At 47.4% G+C, this 25,610-nt stretch overlaps 1 protein-coding gene across 3 annotated transcripts in view; it reads right to left on the bottom strand.

Annotated features, from left to right (window-relative positions):
* CYTH1 (cytohesin 1) overlaps window positions 1-25,610 on the bottom strand; it is a 78,522-nt gene that overhangs the window by 23,462 nt on the left and 29,450 nt on the right. Inside the window, exon 1 of one of the 3 annotated variants that reach the window (XM_022589454.3) lies at window positions 19,560-21,620. The exons of 1 other annotated variant lie outside the window; for it this stretch is intronic. In XM_022589454.3, the coding sequence (XP_022445162.1) occupies window positions 19,560-19,587 (28 nt within the window). In that variant the 5' untranslated portion in view covers window positions 19,588-21,620. Of the gene's footprint in view, window positions 1-19,559; window positions 21,621-25,610 lie in introns of those variants that run through there. One more of the 3 variants, XM_022589456.3, reaches the window with a different exon arrangement.

Below are 25,610 nucleotides of genomic sequence, written 5' to 3'. Positions count from 1 at the left end.
CAGTTTTGTACCAAAAAAGTTAACATATCTCTTTAATACTTTTTTGTATTGATTAAACATTGAAATGATAAGTTGGTAAATAAAACACATTATTTTAATTGTGCTCACAGGGGCTGCTGGAGTGTAACACTGCCTTTGTGGCTCACATTACGTTTCTACTGGGCAGCACAGTGGAACGGTTCTGCTTGAAGGCGCCGTCAGGGTGCACGACTTGCCAACAATGGCACTGAAACTGAATCTACTGCGTTCAGAGCACAGTTACTCTCCCCAAATATTTCATAAAAATCATGTAAGACAATAGAAGAGGGTAGAAACAATAGACCATGATTAAGCCTCAGCACAGGTTAGTTACATTAGGTTCTAAGCTGATTCTTCCTTTTTTATCCAGCTTTTCCCCACCCTTGTCTAGAGAAGTGTCTTGTTTAAAAAAAAAAAAATTTATTTTTATTTCTTTTTCTTTTAACATCTTTATTAGAGTATAACTGCTTTACGATGGTGTGTTACTTTCTGCTTTGTAACGAAGTGAGTCAGTTATACGTATACATATGTCCCCATATCTCTTCCCTCTTGCATCTCTCTCCCTCCCACCCTCCCTATCCCACCCCTCTAGGTGGTCACAAAGCACCAAGCTGATCTCCTGCTGCTATGCGGCTGCTTCCCACTAGCTATCTATTTTACGTTTGGTAGTGTATATATGTCCATGCCACTCTCTCACTTTGTCCCAGCTTACCCTTCCCCCTCCCCGTATCCTCAAGTCCATTCTCTAGCAGGTCTGCATCTTTATTCCCATCTTGCCCCTAGGTTCTTCTGACCATTTTTTTTTCTTTTTTTTTTTTTAGATTCCATATATATGTGTTAGCATACGGTATTTGTTTTTCTCTTTCTGACTTACTTCACTCTGTATGACAGTCTCTAGGTCCAACCACCTCACTACAAATAACTCAGTTTCATTCCTTTTTATGGCTGAGTAATATTCCGTTGTATATATGTGCCACATCTCCTTTATCCATTCATCTGTCAGTGGACACTTAGGTTGCTTCCATGTCCTGGCTATTGTAAATAGAGCCGCAATGAACATTCTGGTACATGACTCTTTTTGAATTATGGTTTTCACAGGGTATATGCCCAGGAGTGGGATTGCTGGGTCATATGGTAGTTCTATTTTTAGTTTTTTAAGGAACCTCCATGCTGTTCTCCATAATGGCTGTATCAATTGACATGCCCAGCAACAGTGCAAGAGGGTTCCCTTTTCTCCACACCCTCTCCAGCATTTATTGTTTGTAGATTTTTTGATGATGGCCATTGGGACCGGTGTGAGATGATATCTCATTGTAGTTTTGATTTGCATTTCTCTAATGATTAATGATGTTGAGCATTCTTTCATGTGTTTGTAGGCAATCTGTATATCCTTCTTTGGAGAAATGTCTATTTAGGTCTTCTGCCCATTTTTGGATTGGGTTGTTTGTTTTTTTGATATCGAGCTGCATGAGTTGCTTGTATGTTTTGGATATTAATCCTTTGTCAGTTGCTTCATTTGCAAATATTTTCTCCCATTCTGACGATTGTCTTTTCGTCTTGTTTATGGTTTCCTTTGCCGTGCAAAAAGCTTTTAAGTTTCATTAGGTCCCATTTGTTTATTTTTGTTTTTATTTCCATTTCTCTAGGAGGTGGGTCAAAAAGGATCTTGCTGTGATTTATGTCATAGAGTGTTCTGCCTATGTTTTCCTCTAAGAGTTTGATGGTGTCTGGCCTTACATTTAGGTCTTTAATCCATTTTGAGTTTATTTTTGTGTACGGTGTGAGGGAGTGTTCTAATTTCATTCTTTTACATGTAGCTGTCCAGTTTTCCCAGCACCACTTATTGAAGAGGCTGTCTTTTCTCCACTGTATATTTATTTTTGGCTGCATTGGGTCTTCGTTGCTGCACGCAGGCTTTCTCTAGTTGCGGCGAGCGGGGGCTACTCTTAGTTGTGGTGTGCGGGCTTCTCATTGCGGTGGCTTCTCTCGTTGCAGGGAACGGGCTCTAGGTGTGCGGGTTTCAGTAGTTGTGGCCCGTAGGCTCAGTAGTTGTGGCTCGCGGGCTTAGTTGCTCCGTGGCATGTGGGATCTCTAGGACCAGGGCTCGAACCCGTGTCCCCTGCATTGGCAGGCGGATTCCCAACCACTGCGCCACCAAGAAAGTCCCTAGAGAAGTGTCTTCTAAACTTCTCCAAGACCCACAATTAAAAAATGCATTCGATTTCACGACCCAATCTCCCCCATACACAAAAATAATACCCTTGGGACTTCCCTGGTGGTCCAATGGTTAAGACTCCATGCTTCCACTGCAGGGGGCATGCATTTCATCCCTGATTGGGAAACTAAGATCCCACATGCCTCACAGTGCAGCCAAAAAAAGAAAACAAAAACAAACCCCTCACCACGTGAAATCTATTGACATTTTCTACTGTTTTACACTTAGTTTTCCTAACAGTGGCTGTGGCCCACGAAACTGATTTCGTAGCCTAATGAACGCACTGAGTCCTGTAGTTTGAAATACACTCCTAATTCACTAGAGGCTGGAAGACAGAGCCACCTAGAGATTCCAACAGACCACCTACACCCAAGCCCAGGCCTTCCAAGTGCGGCCCCAACCGTGCCTCTGTGAACTCAGGGGTGAGCATGCCAACAGCTACTTCAGGAGAAAGCTAACAACAGATCAGCCCTAGTTAGAGCAAAGCCACTCTAAGAAACAGCACAAACTCTACTGGTTCATTCCCCATTCTAGAGAAAAGCACACACAAAGGAGTTCACTCTGCTTCTTCTGGACTTCACAAACTGGAAAAATTTCTAGTCCATGAAGATGAGAAGTTCCCTTTAAGAAACTAATTTGCGGAGCTTCTAACATAACATGGTTTTGCAAAATTTGAGGCAATAGTTCATTTCTTTAATAGCTATTCCATGGGGGAATGAATAACCAGGCTTTGACTCTGAACCACAGAGAAGGCTTGATCAGATCACTAAGGAGTCTTGCCCCAATCAGAGGCAAGACTACGGTCCTTATAACAAGGCTGATGAAAAACAGAACCATGATGTGAAAAATCTGTATCTCAAGACTGCTGGATACCCTGAGAAGCCAATTTCTACTGTTTCAAACTGGAAACTCAGTGGTGGCTTCCTTTTCAGAATCTAAGCACCCAGCCATTCTGGGTTAGCCTTCGCACAAGACAGTTTTTCTGGAAGGTCACAATCTAGTTTCTGCAGTAGAAGTTCAAAATGTGCCTGCGGTCCTCCACCTTCTGAGATGCTGCTTTAGAGAGAGTAGAGGGATAAAAAAAGGTACAATCCTGCAATACCACAGAGTACGGGGAGAGGGGCCATCGGCAAAAGAGGCTTCAACGAATTTCCAGGGCAAAGAAAGCAGAGCGCCAACACCTCCCTCTGAAAGCAGAGACTCCACCAGGGCAGGGACCTTGCATGCCTGACACTGCCGTGTTCGCAGCACCCAGCACAGTGTCTGGCACCCAAAGGTTCTGAATATATATTTGTCCCCAGGCAAAAACAAAGGAGCTGGACCGACACGTGGAGAGCAAGCATGGGAGAGGGTGCCCAGGGCGGAGCCTCGATTCCTATATTTGGGAGGCCTGGTACTGCCCTGTGGAGAGCAGACTTATGCCCCAGGCCCGTCCCCACACTTGGAGCTCCCACTCAGCCCATCCACCATATCATTCTTCCGCTCACAGAGATGGCTGAGCCTCCGGCCCGAATGGGAGCCAGCAGGGAAGGGAGCAGATAACCTACCCTGGAGCAGACAGAGATAATTAAGGGAACAGAGAAAACTTTGAAAGAACAGGAAACTATGAAAAGGACACAACTACAGAAAAATAATAAGCTCTTGGAAATTAAACATATTTTGCCCCTCTAGCCTCTCCCAAAATAAAAAAAGTCAATAAAAGGATAAAAGATGAAGTTGAGGCACTCCTACAGAACAAAGTGCAAAAGAAAAGACTTGAAAAAAGAAGCAAAACAAAATATAAGCAAGAAGTCAGTCCATTCAGTATAATAAAGTTTTTTTAATCTCAGAGAAGTCCTCAGAGTAAAGTTCAGAAGTTGAAGGATTAAAGGCAATCCTGAAACCTCGATGAGGAGTAAAGAGGGGAACCAGACCACCCACAAAACAAGAACTGGGCTGGAGCAACAGAGATCCCGTAAGACAGTGGAAGGGGCTTTCAAAGTTCTAAACAAAAACGATTCTGACCCGACACGCACGCACGCACGCTCACAGCGTGGAGAGGATCCGATCAGAACAAGAGGCCAATGGGCTGCAAGAAGACCGTCCTCAGGAAGAGTGGACGAGAGAATGAATGGGAAAGAGCTGGAGTGTTTACGATGGGAGAAGGCATCACTGGGTCTCCTCTCAACAGAACAACAAGGTAGCTAGAAACAGGAAAAACAAAGGCTAGAGGGAATCAGGGTTCAAGCCACAAGCCAATGGGAGGCAAGAAAGGAGGCATCGACCTTGGTGCTGGGAAGAGCTCCCAGGAGGGTGCACACTCCTGTCGCGGGGCGGGTGCCGGTGGGGAGCACGTGGCACAGAGGCCACTTCAGGTTCCAGGACAAAAGCTGTATGTAATTAGCTGTGAGCATGCTGAAATGGGGGAAGAGCTGACGGAGGTGTGAGGGCCTGAGAGGGGCAAGCGGGGTCCCCGCACCTCCTCTTACAAAGGAGCAGGAGGCACGCGTGAAAGATCACAGACAGAAATCAAGGTTGTCAATGTGTGTATGAAAGTCTCAAAGATGAAAATTAAGCGACCAGACATTTGTGAAAAACTATCAAAAATGCACAGGGAGAGAGTGAAGGAAAGAATGCTGCAAGTGAAGGAAATCAGGAGATAATCTCTGACTCTGATAAAATAATCAGCAGGAAGAGAATATTAATACACACCTGGCAGCATCTACCAGAAGATCAAAATCCAGAATAAGTTCATTGTGAGTGGTTGCTTCTGGGTAGGGGGTCTGGGAATGGAGAGAGACGGGGCACAAGAGCTCCTGAATACTTGCTAAAAATAATAGTTAAGTACTACTGCATTTTTTAAATGAAAAATAAAAATGTTAGCCTATGGTCACTAGAAAAAGGACAGGCCTTCTATTGGGCTGGCCAGAAAGTTCGTTCGGGTTTTTCCGGAACATCAGTATGTCCTGGTGGTCAGATGGAAGATACTTCTAGCCAATGTGCAGTTAGAACCAGCAAGACATTTATCCACATTTACTTTGAAGCTGTCTCCTGACATTAACCACGCGATTTCTAAATCGCTTCTCCATTCCACACTTAGTACCCTTAAATCACAGCACTGCTTCCCTTTTGGTTCAACAAATCACCTAAGAACTTACTACAAAAAAAAAAAAAAAAAAGAAGCAGATTTAGATCTCATTTTTCTAGTGGAATTTTGCTCTGAGGTGAGAAAAAAAAATCCAGCATTTTAACAAATGTATTTTCCTCTGCTTACACTTATCAATGCAACAGCAAATTTTCAACTCAAGCCCTCATTCTCATGTTGCCCATGAGGAAAAAAAAAAAAATTCCACAGACAAAATGCTTAATTTCATTTAACAGCATGAAGAATCAAAACCATGGCTGGAGAGCCAGAGGAGTAAGTGATCCCTAGGATCCTAGCTGGCGTCTCAAGGACCCTGGAAGGCTGCCACCAGGACACGACAGGAACAGCTGGTACTCAGAAACCACCACATCCACTCGGCACCCCGAGTTTCTGAGAAAGCAGCGTGGGCCCCTGGGAAAGGCATCTATCTACCCACGCCCTGGCTCTCCTGCGTAGCTATTAGGGTTAAACTGTAAAAGATCTGATGGGCCAGATGGCAGAGCAACAAACAACTCCTCCCCCACCCCCCCACCCCCACCCCCCGACTGCCACGTGCTGCAGCCACGCTTCTGTGCCAGGAAGGCAGCTAAACCCTCTTCTCCTGAAAAGAATGGCAACTAGGGAGGCAGCGGCCTGCGCATAAAGGACACGGGGCAGAGGGCCTGGAGGCCTTGGGAATTCATGCCTGCAAAGGTTAATTTCAATACAAGGTGTCCTGCTTCCAGCACGGGGACCAGTCCAGTAGCAGCCCCTCACCATTCCCTTGCAGGGCTCCAATTTAATGAAGGGGATTAAAGAGCCTACCAACAACAAGGGACCATTGTGCTCGGCTGTGAATAGAAAAGCCACACAAGGGGACCTTCTATTTATTTCTTTATTTAAATGTTGCTCTGCGGATTTAACCGGCAGAAACCCAGAGCAGCAATGTGCTCCATCCAGCGCATACAAAGGAGGCTCTCTTAAAGGGACAGCGCCCTCCTTCCGGGCTGGGGGCGGGTAGATATGCACATGCGGCATCACTAGGTCCAGCTCCTCCCTCTCCGGCGGTCACAGTCACGGGCAGGTGCCCAGAGACCTGCCATGAAGTCCAACTGAAAAGGTAGATCTTCTGACAGCAGTTTCTGCTCAACAGGAATACAGGCGGCTGCCAGCCAAAAGGGACCACGTTGTCTGTCCTTCGTCCCCAGGGGTGACATAGGTCAAAGTGTTGGAGGTGCACTGCAGGGCCCAGACACAGCTCCCTGAGGTCCTCCAGCTATACCAGGTCCCTCTGCCTAGCTTTAAAATACCTCATTTGCCTTATGTTTTCCACCATAATCATCAACCGTCACCCTTCTCATATGCAGCCCTTGCCTTTCGGTGGACAAGAAGGGTCTAAATTTACACCGGCACCGCAGGGAAACATTTAAAAAGGTGAGGCCAAGAGTCCATAAGGCCCTCCCTTTTCCCCACGTGTGGAGAAAGCAGACAAACAGGTCTGGTCTCCATGAAGCCCAGGAGGGCGTCGGTGTGCAGAAAAAGCACTTCCAGGCCTCCGGAGCCTGCGCCGGCCAGGGTGCCCTGCTAAGCAAGGCCAGAACCTTTCCAGGCTGGAGTTTCATGAAACTGAAAACACACACAGACTCAGAAACCACCTGCCCACCTGGAGCCACAGCAGCCTGGTAAAGTAAAGCATGAGGATTAGCAGATGCAAACTATTATACACAGAATGGAGAAACAACACGGTCCTACTGTAGAGCACAGGGAACTATATTCAATATCCTGTGATAAACCAGAACGGAAAAGAATAGGAAAAAGAATACACACACACACACACACACACACACACACACACACACACGCATAACTGAATCACTTTACTGTACAGCAGAAATTAACACAACATTGTAAATCAACTATATTTCAATAAAATAAATGTTCTTAAAAAAGAAAGAAAGGTAAAGTAAAGCACTGGGCCTTCCTGTACCCTCTCCAGAAACTGTTACCGGCTCCAGAGGGAACATGAGCTTTTTACAAACAGCTTTTGGGTTCAAGAGCGCAAATCTGGGAAGCTGCCCGCTGAGTGAAGGCGGCGTGCCTCCAAAGACAAAGATCAAAGGGCCTGCGTACAGAACTCACGGTGTGGTGAGTGCTGGTCAAACCACCAGGCACTTTCTGAATCAGCCTGTGCAGATCCTCCGGTCAGATCACTCACTCTGCTCCACCCTGGGGTAAGTCACCTTGGTCTCCCAAGAGATCCCAGTGCCTTCCAGTGTGAAAAAACCCAAAAGACTAGAAAGAACTCAGGCTTTGGTGACATACAAACAGTCAGCAGACTTTCACAAAACTCTCAATTCTATGCTGACGTTAGAGGTCAGGGCTTCCCTGGTGGCGCAGTGGTTGAGCGTTCGCCTGCCGATGCAGGGGACACGGGTTCGTGCCCCGGTCCGGGAAGATCCCACATGCCGCGGAGCCGCTGGGCCCGTGAGCCATGGCTGCTGAGCCTGCGCTCCGCAACGGGAGAGGCCACAACAGTGAGAGGCCCGCGTATCGCCAAAAAAAAAAAAAAAAAAAAAAAGAAATACATGAGGTCAGATCTTCATGATGGGGATAAGAAAACAACCAAAATTCACAGGGTCCTTAAGTTAAGGCAACATAGAGATGAGTGAAACAGAAAGCTACAATGACTAAGGGGCTTCGCTGACAGCCTCACACTTAGAGACAGACCTCAGGGTAGTTGTCAAGATCAGAGGGCACAGGAGGATGTAGCAAAGGGATGTGACCAAAATCTGAAACTTGTAGACACATATACGGCCAACAGTCTGCTGACCTGACCACCTCACACCTTTACAGAAAGTCTCCCGACTTTGGGAAACAATTCCTTTTCCCTTCAACTAAGTCAAAACTACAGCAACCCTCTGTATAATTTAATACCATATTATTCTGCCTCGAAAAGGAAGGAAATTCTGACACGTGCTAGAGCATGAAGGAACCCGGAAGACATTATGCTAAGTGAAATAAGCCAGCCACAAAAGGACCAATACTGTACGATTCCACTTACGTGAGGTCCCTAGAGAAGCCAAAGTTACAGGGACAGAAAGTGGAATGGTGGGTGTCTGGGGCTGGGGGAGGGGAGACTGGGGAGTCAGTGTTTAACGGGGACAGAGTTTCAGTTTTGCAAAAATTCTGGAGAGGGATAGCGGTGATGGTTGTCAACAAGGTAAATGAACTTAATGCTATTGAACCATTCACTTAAAATGGTAAATTTTATGTTACATATATTTTACTGTAATTAAAAACAAATGAAACAAAATTTTAATAGCAATATCCTGACTTCCCGATTTCTGCTTACTTTAGTCCCTTTCCTAAGAAGCTATGATTTGACTTTTGTGTAAAGCACTGGAAGAGAAGTGTCTCACCACCAATTTACAGCCTAAGTGATTCTAAAAGAAAGAATTAAATTGGCACGTGGCTAGCATAACTGACATTCAACACAGGAGGTGAGAGGTGCCTTCTAGCAAATTGCCAAGGTGAATATTTACTCTTCTAGTTTAAATTCTTTCCACACAAAGACCACCCAGTCTCCCACCTAGAAGTAAGTATATTAAAGATTTTATTACCATAGTCTGCATCTTTAAGGAAAACTTTGTTTCTATCTCAGTCTTTGAGACGTCTCATCTAACCGCTAACCTCACAACTCAGGCCCCCTTAACTGAGATGAGACACTGCCCAGGGATTGGGGGTTGGGGGGAGGGACACCTGTGTGGGGCTTCACTGCCTAGTTGCTCTGTGACCTGGAGAAAACCACCACCTCTCGCTGCCCTGGTTTCTTTAAGCAGGAATGGGCATGTCAGCATCCTTGTCCTTCCCAATGAGAGGGTGTATAATAAACAGCTCCATAAACTGTCTCATGAAAGCAGGGTATTTTATCATCTTACCTTACATAGGGAAGGGAATCAACACATTTTACCTAATAAATCCTAGAACTCAAAGACCAGTTTGCATAACCTTATGATTCAACCAGCTAACCAAAGGGAAAATGAAGTCAAATTTCAAGGTAGTAAAAGAAACAAAGTCATAAAATTTTATCCTAAAAGTTTGGTTTAGAAAAATAAAGTTAACATCTGCTTTCAAGAAAAGCTGAACACTAGAAAATAATCATTTTAAGAACCTCAAGCTTTTCTAAAACCTAGCAGTGGTACTACGTGATCCAGCTGGACTTCTGCAGCAGTTTCTCTCCAGCACTCATACTTGCAATCTCTGTCTCCAAGGCTGTTTTTGAAAGGGTCACAGAGACTGCAAGCAGAGCTGGAGCCAGCTCAGCAAGGAGAGCCATGTTCTACCTCTGGCTCCTTGAGACATCGCAGAGCCCTCGTGCTCTCAGGGAGAGCCTCGGAGCTCCCATCCTAGCAGCCAAACCGAGCATCGGCGCCCCTCTCCTCCCTCCCCACACCAGCTGCCATCTCTGGCACTGCACAGCTGTGCCACCACATCCCTTCCCTCCAAAAGAGAGGCTTGGTGAGGGTGTGAAGAACTAAAGAAGTCAGTTCGCTCTCACTTTACCCGCCTTCCTGAAACCTATGTGTACGCTGGCCCTTTGTAAAACCCTGAACACTTCTGCAGACTGAAACACTGCCCCCCGCCCTTGGCTGACAGCTGGAACAGACCCCTGGCACCAAAATAAACGTGGGACTCCAGCTCCTCTTCTATGTGCATTTTTGGAAAGAGGGCTACCATACCCGGGGAAGGTTCCAAAGTTCTTAATGAGTAAAATAAAAACTCCTAGGGTGGGTTGAGAGGGAGATCTCGCCGGATTTGCCCCTCTGCTTTCTGCCGGCCTATTTCTAACCTCACCAGAGCAGGACCACAGAAATCAGTTATTAGCTTGCTCCTCAATCTCAGGCCTAGAAGAAACCACACTGAAGGTTTAAACCTCTATTTGAAGAAGCTACTGGAAAAACCCTAGGAGGAGAGAGCAGAATGCGAAACCACAAGACAGACATGCAGAGAAGCTGCCGCTGCACACATCACGCTGCTGCCTGCTCCTGGGTGGGAGAGGCCGGCAGCAGCGGCGGCGCATAATAATAACAGAGGGATCCGCGCTCTACAGGAAGCTGCACACGATGGGCTCACACGCGCCACCCACCCGGCCTCTTACCCAGGGCGAGTCCCCTCTCCGGCAGCCCCAGGATCCCGGCAGCCCCAGGGCGGCGACGTCAAAGCCCGGGCAGCTGGCAGCTCTCAGCTTCAGAGGCCATGGTGGCCCAGCACCGCGACCCCCCAGTCCCAGGCCCCCGGCGGCCCCCACAGCGCCGGGCGGAGGCAGCGATGGAGCCCGCACAGAACGTGCGTCCGCACAGCCAGGGCAGGGGCGGCGGCCGCGAACACAAAAGCTGAGCGGAAACCCGGGTGGAGAGGGAACCGATGCTGGTGGGGAAGGCAGGCGTGGACGGAGACGTCGCCGGGCTGACACTTGGAGCGTGTGCTCCGTCCTCCAGGCTTATTTCCATGAATGCGATGACAGTGCCCCGCCCACCACGCCCCCACTCGCGGCCTCGGAGGGGGGACGCGCCAAGAGCCTTTGCTCACAGGCTGCAGAGGCTTTTTTCTCCCCCCTTGGAAGCAAAAAGCTGATGGTGGCTTCCCAGGGAGGATGTTAACCCTTACTTAAGGTACCCTCTCCCTTCCTGAGTGGATAAACAGGAGGGCAGGATCCAGAGGGCAGGCTGTTCTGTCGCCCTCAGCGCAAGGCCACCTCCTTCTGCCCAGCACTGTGTCAGGAGGCAGGGATGCTGACCACGCTGCTCCAACACAATCCCCCCCTTCCTGTCCTCTGAGGCCCTAGGCCCCCTGTCTCCACGTGGCACGCTCCAGCCTTTTTACTAAAAAGGACCTGCCTCCCACTCAGGCCATGTGCTAGCCGCTCTCTCCACACACGGGCCATAGGTGTTTCCGCACCAGAGGCTGCAACATAGCTTTCCAGTATATTCTGGTTAGGGTGAGTGAGGCAGGTGGGTCCAGGGACGATACTGTAAGACGGCTGGTGACAAGAAACGTCGCTACAGCCTGAGAGGAGTGGCTCTCAAGCTCCAGAGGTGCAAGGATCACCAAGGGCACCATCAGACACACAGATCTGGGAGCCCAGGCTGAGACTCGGGTTCCAGAGGCTCAGGCCCCCGTGTTAAGCCAGAACACAGGGTGACTGGAAGCCTTGTCTGCAGACCCCTCTGGGAAGCACTGCCTTTGACTAATAAGGGAAGAGACATAAGGATTTTAAAACAAGTGCCAAATAAACAAGGAGAAAGAAGAGAAAATAAACCACTACACTAGAGGAGGTTCTCCGATCTCGGCACTATTGACATTTCGGGGATCATTCTGTGTCGAGGGCATCCTGGTGCCTTAGAGCACATTTAACTGCACCCTGGCCTCCACCCACTGGATGCCAGTAACACCCCACCCTATCCCCCAGATAGGACAACCCCAAACGTCTCCAGACATTGCCAAATCCCCTGCAGGGCAAAAGTGTTCTGCTTAAGAACCACTGGTCCAGGCACACAACAACAGGAGGAAAAAAACTTAAAAATCCCACACCCTCCCCTGCCTTCCAGTCCTCTGCCCTTAGGAAACTGCTGACAGGAGGCATCCTTCCCCACTACACTAACGTGGGATCCATACTCTGAGGTTTCCTCATCACCAAGAGGGTCACCAGACTTAACCAAACACTTGGGCTTTGCAGCCTAGCCTGTCTTTAAAGAAACAGCCACAATGTGAACAATTTTATTTTTGTGTCGAAATGGCAGTTCTCATCTAAAAGAATCATACCAAATCTACGAGAAATAAACCCTAAAATTATTTATGAAATCTTTGCTTTAAGCTGCAAAAGGAGGCACATTTTCAACAAACACGTGGACTGAGAGTCCCTATCTGACACTCAGTCTGGTGAGCTGCCCATCCCTCACCCGGCCCCAGGGAGAGTCCATCCTCCCTGGTCCACCAGAGCACCTCGTTCCCAACCTGTTTCCGTTTCCTTCTCATTGTTTAGAGGCTCATCCTGGCCAGCCATCAAGAGCCACCTCTTACGGGGAGAACTCCCTCAGTTCACACAAATTAACCCTCACTTAAAGGCCTTCTTCATACCGTTTCCTTTGAACAATGTTTGTATCATGCAGTTTACCACCTGGTTGGACACTGTCCTGTTCCCAGGGGGTTATCTGTCCATGAAATTAAGCTCTTGCCTTCCAGTAAAATACCATAAATATTCTCACAGCACTCTGCACATTCCTAAGGGCTATGTCCCCCTTTCCGAGCTAACGTCAAAATACGCACAGACACACTCCAGGGATTCAAAGGTCCCAGCAGGCAGATCCTGACCTGTCACTTTCTGTGCACGACTGGGTCATAAGGCACATGCTCACTGTGGCTCACCCTTAACTCACCAGCTACAACTCAGCAACAGAGGATCCACCACTGGGCTTGCCTTGTAGCGTGTAAACCAGCGAAGTCCTCAGCGTGAAGCCAGGCCAGACTGGCTGGCAGCAAAGCCTGCACCACGGTCAGTTCTTGGCACAAACAGTATGATCCAAGGAAGCAAGGAGACAAGAATGAGGGTGAAAAGCTACCGACAGGAAGTCTGCAGTGTGGCCCGCCTCTTCTCTGAACACAGATCTCAATAAACGGCCCCACAATCAAGTTTATGAAATCACAGCGATGATCAGAGAAAAAGACTGTTCACCGGCTAGTAATCTCAGGAAACCTACCAACAGAGAAAATAAAAGCTTTAAAAAATTACTTTCTCAGACTTGTAATCTAACAATCTTTGGGGAAAAAATGGTTACCACCCATAAACCAGGTAGCCTATTAGTAACTACCCTATTAGTTACCGTAGAAGATACAAAGATGGTAAGACGTGGTTCAGGCCCCCAAAGAGCTTACGTGTTACTGGTCCTTTTAAAGAAAAAAGAATCAAGCAGCAAGTAAGCGCCAAATGAATGCTGGAGACAGGCGTCACGGGGTCAGAGACAGCCAAGCCCGCAGCCAGGTTGTCCCAGGAGACCCCACGAGAGCTGAGGCGGGGCCATCGGTGAGAGGGCCCTCGAGGCTGGGGACAGAGGACAAACTGGAAATGCCTAGAAAAGCTGCACAAGTCAGACCGTGACCTTTGAGTCTGGCACAAGGACATCTGACTGTCCTGTTGTCAGGCGGGAGGCAAGGTAGAGACAGAGTGGGAAGGGGCATGGGGGCACCCGGAGAGACGGACGGGCAGCTTTTCCGTGGTGGCCAGGGAGAAGTGACAGGAACACAGGGCGTTTGTCCAAGGCAGGGAAACTTGGGCTCAAAAGTGGGAACAGAGTGACTAAGTGTCTTCTGCCCCCCTGCTAGCTCAGGGCTTGCACGGCCACCCTGTGCGACACCCGCTCCCCACACCATGTGCCGTCTCCCCAGGGCTGCCTTGAAACAGGCCCTCCTCCACGCGCGCAGGGTGGTCTGCAGCACTCGCTTATTCCACAGACAGCTCCTGAGAGGCAGTAAGTCAGCGTCTTTCAATTCAGCAACATCACAAACTTGCTAACCCTACGCACTCGGCCTCCCCAAGCCCCACGTCACCTGGGCAAAGGCCCCGCACCAGCCCATACCAGGCGTGGAGCCCTCCACATCTCAGCATCCCCACCTCCCCTGCTTCTGTGTCACACAAAACTCAGGCATGGAATTTCAACCATTCTACCCTATTCCTTAAGCTTTTTTTTTTTGCAGTACGGGCCTCTCACTGTTGTGGCCCCTCCCGCTGCGGAGCACAGGCTCCAGACATGCAGGCTCAGCGGCCATGGCTCACGGGCCTAGCCGCTCCGTAGCATGTGGGATATCCCCGGACTGGGGCACGAACCCGTGTCCCGTGCATCGGCAGGCGGACTCTCAACCACTGCGCCACCAGGGAAGCCCCCCTTACGCTTTAAAATGCTGAATTGCTCTTTAGTAAAAGCTAGGAGCATAAATGCTTCTTCAAAGAAGCCGAGACTGGCTTCTGTCCCCTCTCTGAGAAAGGCCTGAAGCAACCTAGAGGGTAGCAGTTCCTAGCTCTAACCTCAAAGGAGAAGAAGCCAGCTCCTGGTGCCAGACATCAACCCTTCTCAGAGCTGCCCGAAGTCCAGAGGAGTGCCCGTGAGGTCCGAGAGAAGCCTGAGAGGAGCTGGAGGCACCGACCCAGGCGCCCGCTCTCCGGGTCCCAGTGGCCCTGGGTCCGCTCACAGGCAGCAGAGCTGGGGCAGGCAAGGGCCAGCCTCCCTGATGGGGCCTGCTCCCGGCACCAGCGCAGGGGACTCATCCCTGCCGGGGCTGCTCTCGGCCATCCTCTCCCTCCTGGCCTTTGCAGAGGGCGCAGCAGAGACAGGAGGAGACTGTAGGGAGGAAGGAGGGGAGGACTATGGGGCCACGAGGAGGCTGAGGCGGGCGGTGGGCAATGCTTTGTCCGCAGAGACCCAGGGCGGCACTGTGCCTCACAGCCACCAGCTCAAGGAGGCGAGCTGCCCCGTGAGAGGGCAACCAGCAAATGCCCCGCAAGCCAGCGCGCTTACTGTGCCAGGAGCAAGTCACCAAGAAAACAAGGAAGATCTGAGCACGGGCAGAAAGACCTCTGCGGGGAAAAGCTGTCCTCAGTATGTGCATCCGTTTCTAAAGCTACTGTTTACCTTACCAACACGAGTTCCACAGGAGCGCAACAGATAAAACGATATTAAAGTTCATATGGAAAACGTATGTATGAATAGCCTAGGAAACTATGAAGAGGAAGAAGGGTAATGTGAGGTGAGCCTCTGCCAGAGATTAAAGCGTTGAGACATCAAAAATTTGAAATTTCAGCACTGGAGAAGGAAAACAGCAGAAAAGAAACTCAAGAGATACTGAAACACACAGGTGGCACTTCAAGTCATAAAATCTCATACAGAAAATATTTTTAAAAGATACAAAAATATAAAGAAAAATAGGATTATTCAGTCAATGGGGGGGGGGCAATTAGCCAGCTGCCCATCTGAGGGCAAAGTAAGCTGCATGTCTACTCATTTATATCAGAGTAAGTTCTAGCTGAGTCAAAGATTCTAATGTAAAAAAAGAAACCACAGAAATTCTAGAATAAAGCATGGATTAATATGGTTATAATCTCAGAGAGTCTGTTCAGTTTGCTACAATAAAATGTAAAGCTTCAGAATGGAAAATAAAGTTCTATGAGCTAAAAGGTAAATAACCAGGACAACCAATGTGCAAAATACACGACAGATGATTCACTTCTTTCCACAAGGACAGCAGTAAGACAAAGGTGGACACAATCAGCGAAAGACATAAAAAGCAGACCCAGAAAGACAAACACAATGGCCAGACGTGAAGGACGCTTAAACTCTCCAGTTCAAGCATGAATACCACACCGCTTCAGGTGAGTCTGGCAGAAATGAGAGTGTCCGCCAAGGGCGCGGGAGTACACAGGCGGCCCAGGCTCTGCTGGGGGAGTGTAAACGGCGCAACCTTTCTGCTGCAGCACTTTTCAATTCAGCAATTCCATTTAAGAACTTATCCAATGGACGTACTCCCAAAAGTGCAAAAATGAAAACTACTTACACACGATTTGGTCATGAAAAAGAACGAGCTGATTGGTAGATGCCAGCACAGAAAGATCTCCCAGACACTGTGCCACGGGAAGGAACAGGACACCATGCGCGTGGCAGCGATGCTGGCAAACGCAAGATCTGAGAAGGACGCTCTTGAAACTGTCAACAGGGACCCTGTTCAGAGACGAGGAGTGTGGACAGGGAGCAAGCAGAGGCAGCGACGCCGCATTTTATACCTTTCTGTGTATCTGGATCCACAAGTGAGGCAAAATTGTATGTTGAAATTTCTATTCAGAGAAAATATGGAAATGTCACCAGCCACTTACCCCAAAACATTTGCTCAGATTAATGACTAATTATTCCTTTAGTGGAAGGAACATACTTGAGGCCTGTTATAATGCGTGTGAAATCCCTTAGGCAAATATACCATCATGCCACGTTGTCTACGTGGGATTCCAACGTATTTCTATGAATCAGAATCCTGAATGCTTAACAGAAGAGACTTAAGATGCCAGAAAGAGAGGAGATGCAGAAACAGCCACTGACTTAGAAAAGAAATGTATTGCATTTTTCTAGGTCAGAAGTTAAGCTTTCATGATTTCTCCATAGGGTAAGGAAGGAAGAACATACAAAAGTCAAGAAATTATCTTCATAAGAAGGGAAGGAGTGGCGGGGCAAGTCCTGACCATGAGCAGAGCTGAGGGCAGCAGGACTGACTTCTGTCCCCGTTTTCACTGGTATGTCACACCCAGCACGGGCTCAGGAAGAGGACACGTGGGTCCCAAGAGCAGCACATCTCAGCAGTGCTGCCCAACGCCAGCCCCGGCGGAGTTCCATGTCCCCCACCAGGAGCCGCGGACCCACAAGCCTGTGGCCCCTCTGCATCTAGTGACTGTCCCAGCTGCAAAATGAGCCCATCTGAATCCCCATGAGTGGAAGCTCTTCACAAGGTAACAGGAGAAGACAGCACCAGTTACAAGAGTTTTTTTCTAAAAAGGAAATCTCAGCTGGGCTGCAACAAACAGAAAGAGGAGCAGAGACAAGAACAATGTAAATTCAGTAAAGGTGCCTTTGGAAGGCTGTCAAAATGCAAGGGAAAAGTGAGAAATGGATATTATAAAAAACTTCCAGGACGTCTATCCCTCCATGTTTAACGTAACCATCAGCAAACTCTATGTAGGTCCTGTGCTGCCAGCCCCCCACCACAAACATATTCAGCGAATCTTCCAGAGCCACAGGAAGGGCTACACCACAAGGTCCTGACGCCTCCTGTCCAGATCTACCGCACCTACCTTGCCCTCGTCTCCACTGCCCATTGGCAGGCTGGGGGCTCCTAAGGCCCCAGACCTGTGTCCTGCCAAGACCCACACTCCCTGCCTCTCCTTTCCACAATGCTGGCTCCTCAGACAACTCCACCTGCCGCCCTCCACACTCCACCTGCCTCCTGGACGCTGGGTCCTGACCACTGGCAGCCAGCCCTATGCATTTATGTTCCGTACCAAAGAGAACCTGGGAAGCTGCAGAAAGCCTCAGACGATGGATAAAGCTCCGCTCTTTTCAGAGCAGAACCCGAGCCCCGTTTCTCTTCACGTCTTTCATCAAGAAAAAAGGGCAGTCCTGACCCTCTGTTCAACGCTACAGGCACACACGCTGCTGCGGTCCACAGACAGCCTATGAAATCCAGGCTAGAGCCTATGAAATCCGGACCAGAGCCTATGAAATCCAGGCTAGAGCCTATGAAATCCAGGCTAGAGCCTATGAAATCCGGACCAGAGCGAGTCCCCTTCAAAACTGGTCCCAGCAGATGGTGATGCAGGTCTGCTGAGATGTGTGCTTTGTACAGTGCCAAGCGCTCTAGCTTAAAAATAAAGATGTAGCCGTTTTTGACTTCGCAAAATACAAACTCAACCCCTAAGGAAGGGAGTGAGGAGCATCTACAGATGTTCACTTACAGCACCTCTGCTTTTCTGTTTAATACCCGCCTCGACCTCAGCAACTGCCCAACAGAAGGCTGGCACAATGACAAGGAACACATTTAGAGGACGGGATGAGGGGTAAGTTACCATCAGAGAGAGTATTCTAGACGCAACCTGAAAATCCAATGTCCTAAGGGAGAGGCACTCTATTTAACTCCATTCTATTCAGCATATTTTCCTATAAATAACACTATCCTATACTCACATAGTATCCATGGCTTAAAATCTTTTTTCATTTCCATTTTTATTTGAACTTGACAGCAAAGTCTGACTATGAACTCTGTGCATTTCCTGACAATGAACTACGCACTATTACCTCCAGTTTAGAGGTAAGACTCAGTGAGTATAAATAATCCACAAACAGACCAAGCCCAATTCAAACTCACTGGCTGAGCACTCAGCTCTTTATTTTCTCTCACGGGAATAATAAAAGCCACCTCAGCTCAGCGTTTACTGTGCATCTGCATATGCCCAGCCTGCGCTCGGAGCTGGGATCTAAAGAGCTCCAGCCCATGCCCTGCACAGAAGGGAGAGGCCAGAGGGGTAGGTGTGCGAGCCTGTGGTGGTAGCACATGCTGCCACAGTGGCCACGCCTGCCCAGGGCTCAGAGGACACCAGGGACCAAGCGGCTTCAGAGCAGCAGTCAAGCCTCCGAGCCAGGAGTTGAGAACAAATGAATTCCCCAGGGCTTCCCTGGTGGCGCAGGGGTTGAGAGTCCGCCTGCCGATGCAGGGGACACGGGTTCGTGCCCCGGTCCGGGAAGATCCCACATACCGCGGAGCGGCTGCGCCTGTGAGCCATGGCCGCTGAGCCTGCGCATCCGGAGCCTGTACGCCGCATCGGGAGAGGCCACAGCAGTGAGAGGCCCGCGTACAGCAAAAAAGCAAACAAACGTGGCCATCTGATGAAAGCATCACAAGAAAACATACATACACACACACAACTTAACCTCAGAACGTTTGAGAGCCCTGACCTAGGGTGCTTTAAGCCAGTTCTTCTGCAAAAGCTTTTGGGATTTATAATCCACAAAATTTGTCACCCCTTTACTCATAGCTTCACTGTTTACAGTGTGGGTGTGGAGAAGATGAAGGAAGTTCCCCAGACCTGACGAGGCTTCAAACAGTCTTTACTTAATACCAAAAGAGGAAGATCAAATAACTATGGATATTCTCTTTGTTACATTTTTATTTAATAAAAATGGTTATTATTCATCTTGTGCCTCACCGATACTTTCAACCTGGTCTCTAACATCTTTCCTTTCTAGTGTCACACTCTGGGTGTACACGCAACTTGCAGAGCTTCTAAGACTGCTGCTCAGACTCGGAATCAGACACCATCACCAAGTAGGAGGGCACGTGCCACCAAGACGCTCCCAGGGGGGTCTTCAATGAAAAGTAAAGAGTGGGGGTGGGGGCTGGGGGACATCTTCAGTTTAAAAACACAGAATCTCTCTGGCTTGCACGCGCTCTCTCTCTCTCTCTCTCTCTCACACACACACACACACACACACACACACACACACACACACAGAGGCAAGAGCCTCTCAGTTGCTACTCCTCAAGAGGCAGTAAAACTGTCATCACAGAATTTCACATGTCAATCAAAAGAGCTACTTAAACCCCACCCCATATACCCAAGCCAGGACTGGAACTCACCATCGTCTTCTTTGGTTTTAAGGACCATCTTTTCTGTCACAGTAGGACCCTGAAGGTTGCTGGGTTTTGTTCTTCAAAGGAGAACTCAGAGCAAAGACTCCCTGGGAGGCAGGGCAGGGTGGGGCAGGAATACCTGTGAGCTGTCCAGCCACGGGGACAGCTCAGAGCTGCTTCCTGGACCGACACGGAACTCGTTGGCTGCACTCCTGGACCAATCAGCCTCCAGCCACAGAAGCGTCACTCCCAGTTCGCGGCCACCACCCAGTTCCTGAAGTCAAGCTCAAGTAGCTTCCTAGAGGTTAACCACCTCCTCCCTGGAAGCAGTCTGAGGCTGGAGTCCAACGAGTAACAGTGGCACTTCTGGTCTCAGATTCACCCAAAGCAGCAGACAGAGCTGGCGTTTCTCTCTTCACTTCCCAAGTACCCTCCTAGAATGGAATCACTTAAAAACCCCTGGTTGTCTCACAATGAGATAATAGCGCATTTCCCAAGAGCATGACTAAGAGATCGTAATCATTACAGTATGTTGTGAGGTCACAGGATAAAAGTAGAAGGCAGATTTTAGAGGCCGAAAGAAAAAAAGTCTAAGGGAATTATTCCCATATTTATCCTCGAGATATACTTACCTCAAGAGATGAGTATACAGACAGTCCCCGACTTACAATGGTTGACTTTTTTTTTTTTTTTTTTGCCGCACCTTACAGCATGCAGGATCTTAGTTCCCCGACCAGGGATCAAACCCATGCCCCCTGCAGTGGAAGCACGGAGCCCTAACCACTGGACAATCAGGAAAGTCCCACAATGGTTGACTTATGATTTTTCGAATTTATGATGGTGTGAAAGCAACACGCATTCAGTAGAAACCATACTTTGAATGTTGCTCTTTTCCGGGCTAGCGGTATGCGGTCCAATCCTCTCCTGTGATGCTGGGCAGCAGCAGCAGTGAGCACAGCCCCCAGTGAGCCCATGATCACAAGGGTGAACAACCGATACACTTACAACCATCCTGGACCCAGACAACTGCTCTGTTTCTCAGTGTCAATACAGTATCCAAGCCATTACATGAGAAAATCAACACTTTATTACGAAACAGCCTCTGTGTTAGATGATTCTGCCCCACTGCAGGGGGGCAGAACAAACTGTGTGTGTTCTGAGCCCCTTTAAGGTAGGCTGCACTAAGCTATGATGTTCAGTTTAGGTGTATTAAATGCATTTTTGACCTACAACGTTTTCAACTTATGATGGGTTTATCAGGATGTAACCTGAAAGAAAGCTTCCATGAATATTCATGTAACGTTCTGGGAAAAGTCTTCTTCTCAGCGCAATACCCACGTCAGTCACAATCCCAAGGAGAAAGAGACGCACTCAGAGTGGGAGTCTGGAGAGAAGAGAGGGACTGTCTATAAAAGTGAGGGTGGAGTGTAGGGAGACCACAGGGAGAGACGCAGCAGCAGGGCCAGTGAGAGGGGGCGGCCCTGACCCAGGCCAGGCCTGCTGGGCAGCGGAGTGGGGAGGCCGCTGGCAGGACCGCAGGTAGAGGGTTCAGCCGACCTTAGCTACCTGGTGGGGAGAAGACACCTTGACCTCACTGTCCCCTGGCCCACCAGTCTCCTACGCAATCCAACAGGGCCAGAGGACCAGGGAGAGCACAGAGAGTGGAGCTGTGAGGGCACAACACAAACCAAAGGCCCCAGGAGCCGGCCCTGAAGAATTCAATGGCCTGACATCTGCCTACCAAGTCTCAGCTCCGTGATCGCCACAGTTTCAAGACCCTTCCTGGGACCCTGCGCCTCTCCAGGCTCATCTCCCACCACCGTGCCTGGTTTGTTTCTCTAAGCAAAAGATGCACACATCATATGAAAAGCAAACAGTACCTAAGGCTAAAAACAGAAAACCACGGCTTCCTGCCCAACTCCCCACCCCCCGAATCATGCTTCACAGACGTAGGTCTCTCGACTATTTCTTCTGCTCGTCACCTCCCTGTTTTGAAATAACTAGTTACACTACTTGTTCTCGAGTTTTCACCTCTAGACGTCAACTGCCCGCCATGGAAGATGAAGACTCGCCTTTTACCCCCACCCCCCTCCCACGTGCACACACACATACACACGCCCACTCAGTATAATTACACAAACATTTCTGGTTAAATCAGTATTTAGTATTCCCATAAACACTGCTCACAACTCAGCTATATAATGTACTATAATTAAAATAACCACAGAATGGACTAAGTGTCCTTTGTTTGTTTCTGTTTGCTCGTGCCAGACTCTCTACCAAGCTATGCAACCGTCAAGACTGTCAAACGCACCGAGCGGTCTGTTTTCTGAGATGGCCTCCAGAAACCTCCACGCTCCCACTCAGCCTGGTCTTGTGGCTCTTGAGGCCCGCGTTCGGGGCACCACCCCGAGCACTCCCCCGGACATTTCCCACCACTGGACCTGAGTCTCTGATCCCATGTTTTTTTTCTTTCTTGGATTACTTGCTCATTTTGATGGAGCACGTTCTCTAACAACTAACAGAGAGAGGCTGTGGAGGGGTGGGTTTTCATGGTCATTGTTGTGAATTTTGCATGTCTCTTCTCTCACACCTGACAGTCTGGCTGGGTGTGGCATTCTAAGTGAAGTCATGTTTCCTCAGCATAGTGGAGGCATCCACTCCCTGTTTCCTCTTCCTGTATTGCTGGTAGTGATGGTACCATTCTGATTCCCAATATTTTGTATGAGACCTTTTTCCCCTCTCAGGAAGCTTTTAGGACCTTATTTCTACACTCAGTATTGTGAAATTTCATACGTTATGTTAGCCACCAGATAGAACCTATGTCTGAAGTCTTATACTCTTTAATAAATTCCTGTCCTTTGTTTTTTTCCAGTTCTTGTTATTTGGAATTTCTATTAGTTAGACACTGGACCTCCATTGTGAATCCTTTAACTATTCTTATCTTTTCACTCCTACTTTTCCTCTCCTTTTTGAGCTGCTTTCTAGGAAATACTGTTGCAATGGCCCGAACGTTTGTGTCCCACCCACCCCAACTCATATGTTGAAACCCTAATGTGATGGTGTTTGGAGGTGGAGCCTCTGGGAGGTGATTAGGTCATGAGGGTGAAGCCACCTTGATGGGATAAGTGCCCTTGTAAGAAGAGGCCAGAGAGTTAACTAGCTCTCTCTTTCTGCCATGTGAGGACACAGCGAGAAGACAGACCTCTGTAAACCAGGAAGAGGGCCCTTACCAAGAACCTAAACAGGCCAGCACTGAGATCTTAGACTTTCAGCCTCCACAACTGTGAGAAATAAACATTTGTTGTTTAAGCCACCCAGCCTGTGGTACTTTGTTATAGCAGCCTGAGCTAAGACGATTCTCTGCTTTATCTTCCAACCTATCTACTGAATGTTCTATTTTTGCTATTTTTAATTTGCAAGAACTCACTCTTAATCTCTGAATATTCCTTTTTGATAGCAACCTGTTCTTGTTTCAGTAATATAATTTCTGAGACTCTTAAGTATATAGTTATTTTTACATATAAATTTATTTATTTTATCTTATTTATTTTTGGCTGCATTGGGTCTTTGCTGCTGCATGTGGGCTTTCTCTAGTTGTGGTGAGCGGGGCTACTCTTCATTGCGGTGAAGAAACCCCCAAAACAGACAAGTAAAACCTGCTGGGATTGTGATTTTCAGTGGCAAATCTACATTGAATCTGTAGGTCCTCTGGGAAAACTGACATCTGAGTGTGCTGGGTCCTGAGTGCACTTTCTCTCTCCATGGATTTAGGTCCTCTTTCAAGTCTTTCAATAAAATTTTAGAATTTTTTTCCACTAAACTCTTGCACATTGTTGATAGATTTATCACCAGGTATTTAATTACTGTTGGTTGCTAATATATTGGAATGCATTTGTGCTTTATATGTTGACTTTGTACACAGCAGCCTTGTCAACCTCTGTGAATGATTCTAACAATTTATCTTTAGGTTTTTTTTACCTTTTCTATATGGACAGTCAATCCACCTGTGAGATAATCGTTTCCTTTTTTTCCTCTTTACAATCCTTGTGCCCTTTTTCTTGCCCCATTTCCCTGGCTAGAGCGTTCGGGCCCAATTCTCCTGAGGCTCCGTGGCTGAGAAAGATTGGGCTAGAAAACCCTGCAGCACAGCATCAGTGAGGTTGCTGAGCGTGGACACCCTTCATTTCTTCGCCATCTTAAAGGAAAAGTTTTCTACATTCCTCCACAGAATATAACATTTACTCTAAGTTGTAAATACCTTTTATCATGTTAAAAAAAGATTCCTTCTCTTTCTAGTTTGTCAAGAGATTTTTTTCAGTTATGGGTGGCTGTTCAGTTCTTTTAGTAATTTTCTTGCAGGTACACATGTGATATTGTTCCAAGAATATACAACCAAGTCGTGAACTAGTCTAGCCCTGCACTGTCACGTGTGGTAACCACTACTGAGTTCTTCAAGTATGTTCTAAGTGTAACACACACCCTGGAGTTTGAAACCTTAGCACCAAAAAAATGCAAAGTATCTTAATTATTATATTGATTATATGTTGAAATGATAATGTTTTAGATATATTGGGTTAAATAAAATATACTATTAAGGTTATTTTTACCATTTATCTTTTAGCTGTTTAATGCGGCTACTAGAAAATTTTAAATTACGTATTTGGCCCACACTATGTTTTTTTGGACAGCATTGGCTAGACACACCAATGTGTGCGTGCAAATTTAGTCTATAATAATAGCTAACATGTACTGTGTCTACTAGGTGTCTGCACTGTTTTAAGCACTTTTACAATAACCCTACTAAGTGGGAAAAATTTCTCCATTTCCTAGATGAAAAAACTAAAAGACATGGAGAGAGTAAGCAAATAGCTAGTGAGCCGTGGAGCCAGACTATAACCCAAGCAGCTGACTCCTCAGCTCGCGCTTTTAGTCACTACCTTGTACTGATCAGCAGGGAAAGGATGTGCTCTTCAACAAATGGTGATGACAACTGACTATTCAGAAAACATTTAGGTTCCCTTTGCCATTCTATACTTAAAAAAACAAACAAAAAACCTCCAGATGGATTATAGGTCAAAGTGTGTCTTATATATGTATATGCACTTTGACCTATAATCCATCTGGAGGTTTTTGTTTTCTTTAAGTATAGAATGACAAATATAAGTATGTAAATATAAAAAGTATATATTATATATACCTATATATGTACACATATGTACATATGTACACTTTTAAGTGAATTTTTTCTCATTTTATTGCAAAGGAACATTACTTCGTAAGCAGGTCACAAAAACCTAGAAGTCATAAAAGAGAAAACAATTGACCAACTTGACTTCATATGAATAAACTTAATATATAAATATATTATTTATATTCTATTTTGTATGACAAAAGCTCTCACAAAAAAGGTAAGACTGGCAGTATAGCTGGAGAAAATATTTGCAACACTTAGAAGCAAAGGATTACTATCCAAAATATATGAAGAGTACCTACAAACCAATAAAAAGACAAACAACAGTAGCAAAATAGGACAAAGGATATGAACAATTCAGAGAAGAAAGACAGACAGCCAATAACCCTAATAAACAGGGCAGAATAAATTACAATAGCCAGTAGACTACCAGAGTGCTGAAGAGCATCGGTGAGGTTGTGGGGAAGGGGACATTCTCATAGTGTGTGGTGGGGAGCAGTTGGTGCCAAGTTTCAGAAGGCAGTTTGGTAATGTCTGTCCCAGTTAAAAATGTTTATACAGTACGCCCCTATGCCCAGATCTTGGTTTCTAAATATCATTCCCCATTAAAAGGAACCTGTGATCCTTGGGGAAATGGTTGATTCCAGGGCTGGGTAGGGAAAAATACAAAATGAGCCTGGAAAATCTTGTGATGGCAGGAAGTGAGGAAGTGCTCAAAGAATGATGGGGACAGGTTGAAAGACACAGGAGCCAACTTGAGGAAGCACCCAGCCATTGACACGAAAATTGGGGGGTGAGAAAGGATGACGAGGAACAGATATCCGCATCACCCCAGAGCATCTCTCAACAAGATTCTTAGGAAT

Source organism: Delphinapterus leucas, chromosome 19 (assembly GCF_059928025.1).
Source record: "Delphinapterus leucas isolate spDelLeu-1000000601 "Yukka" chromosome 19, BTC_Dleu_Yukka2, whole genome shotgun sequence".
NCBI classification, from domain to species: domain Eukaryota; kingdom Metazoa; phylum Chordata; class Mammalia; order Artiodactyla; family Monodontidae; genus Delphinapterus; species Delphinapterus leucas.
This window is presented reverse-complemented; position numbering and strand designations above follow the sequence as displayed.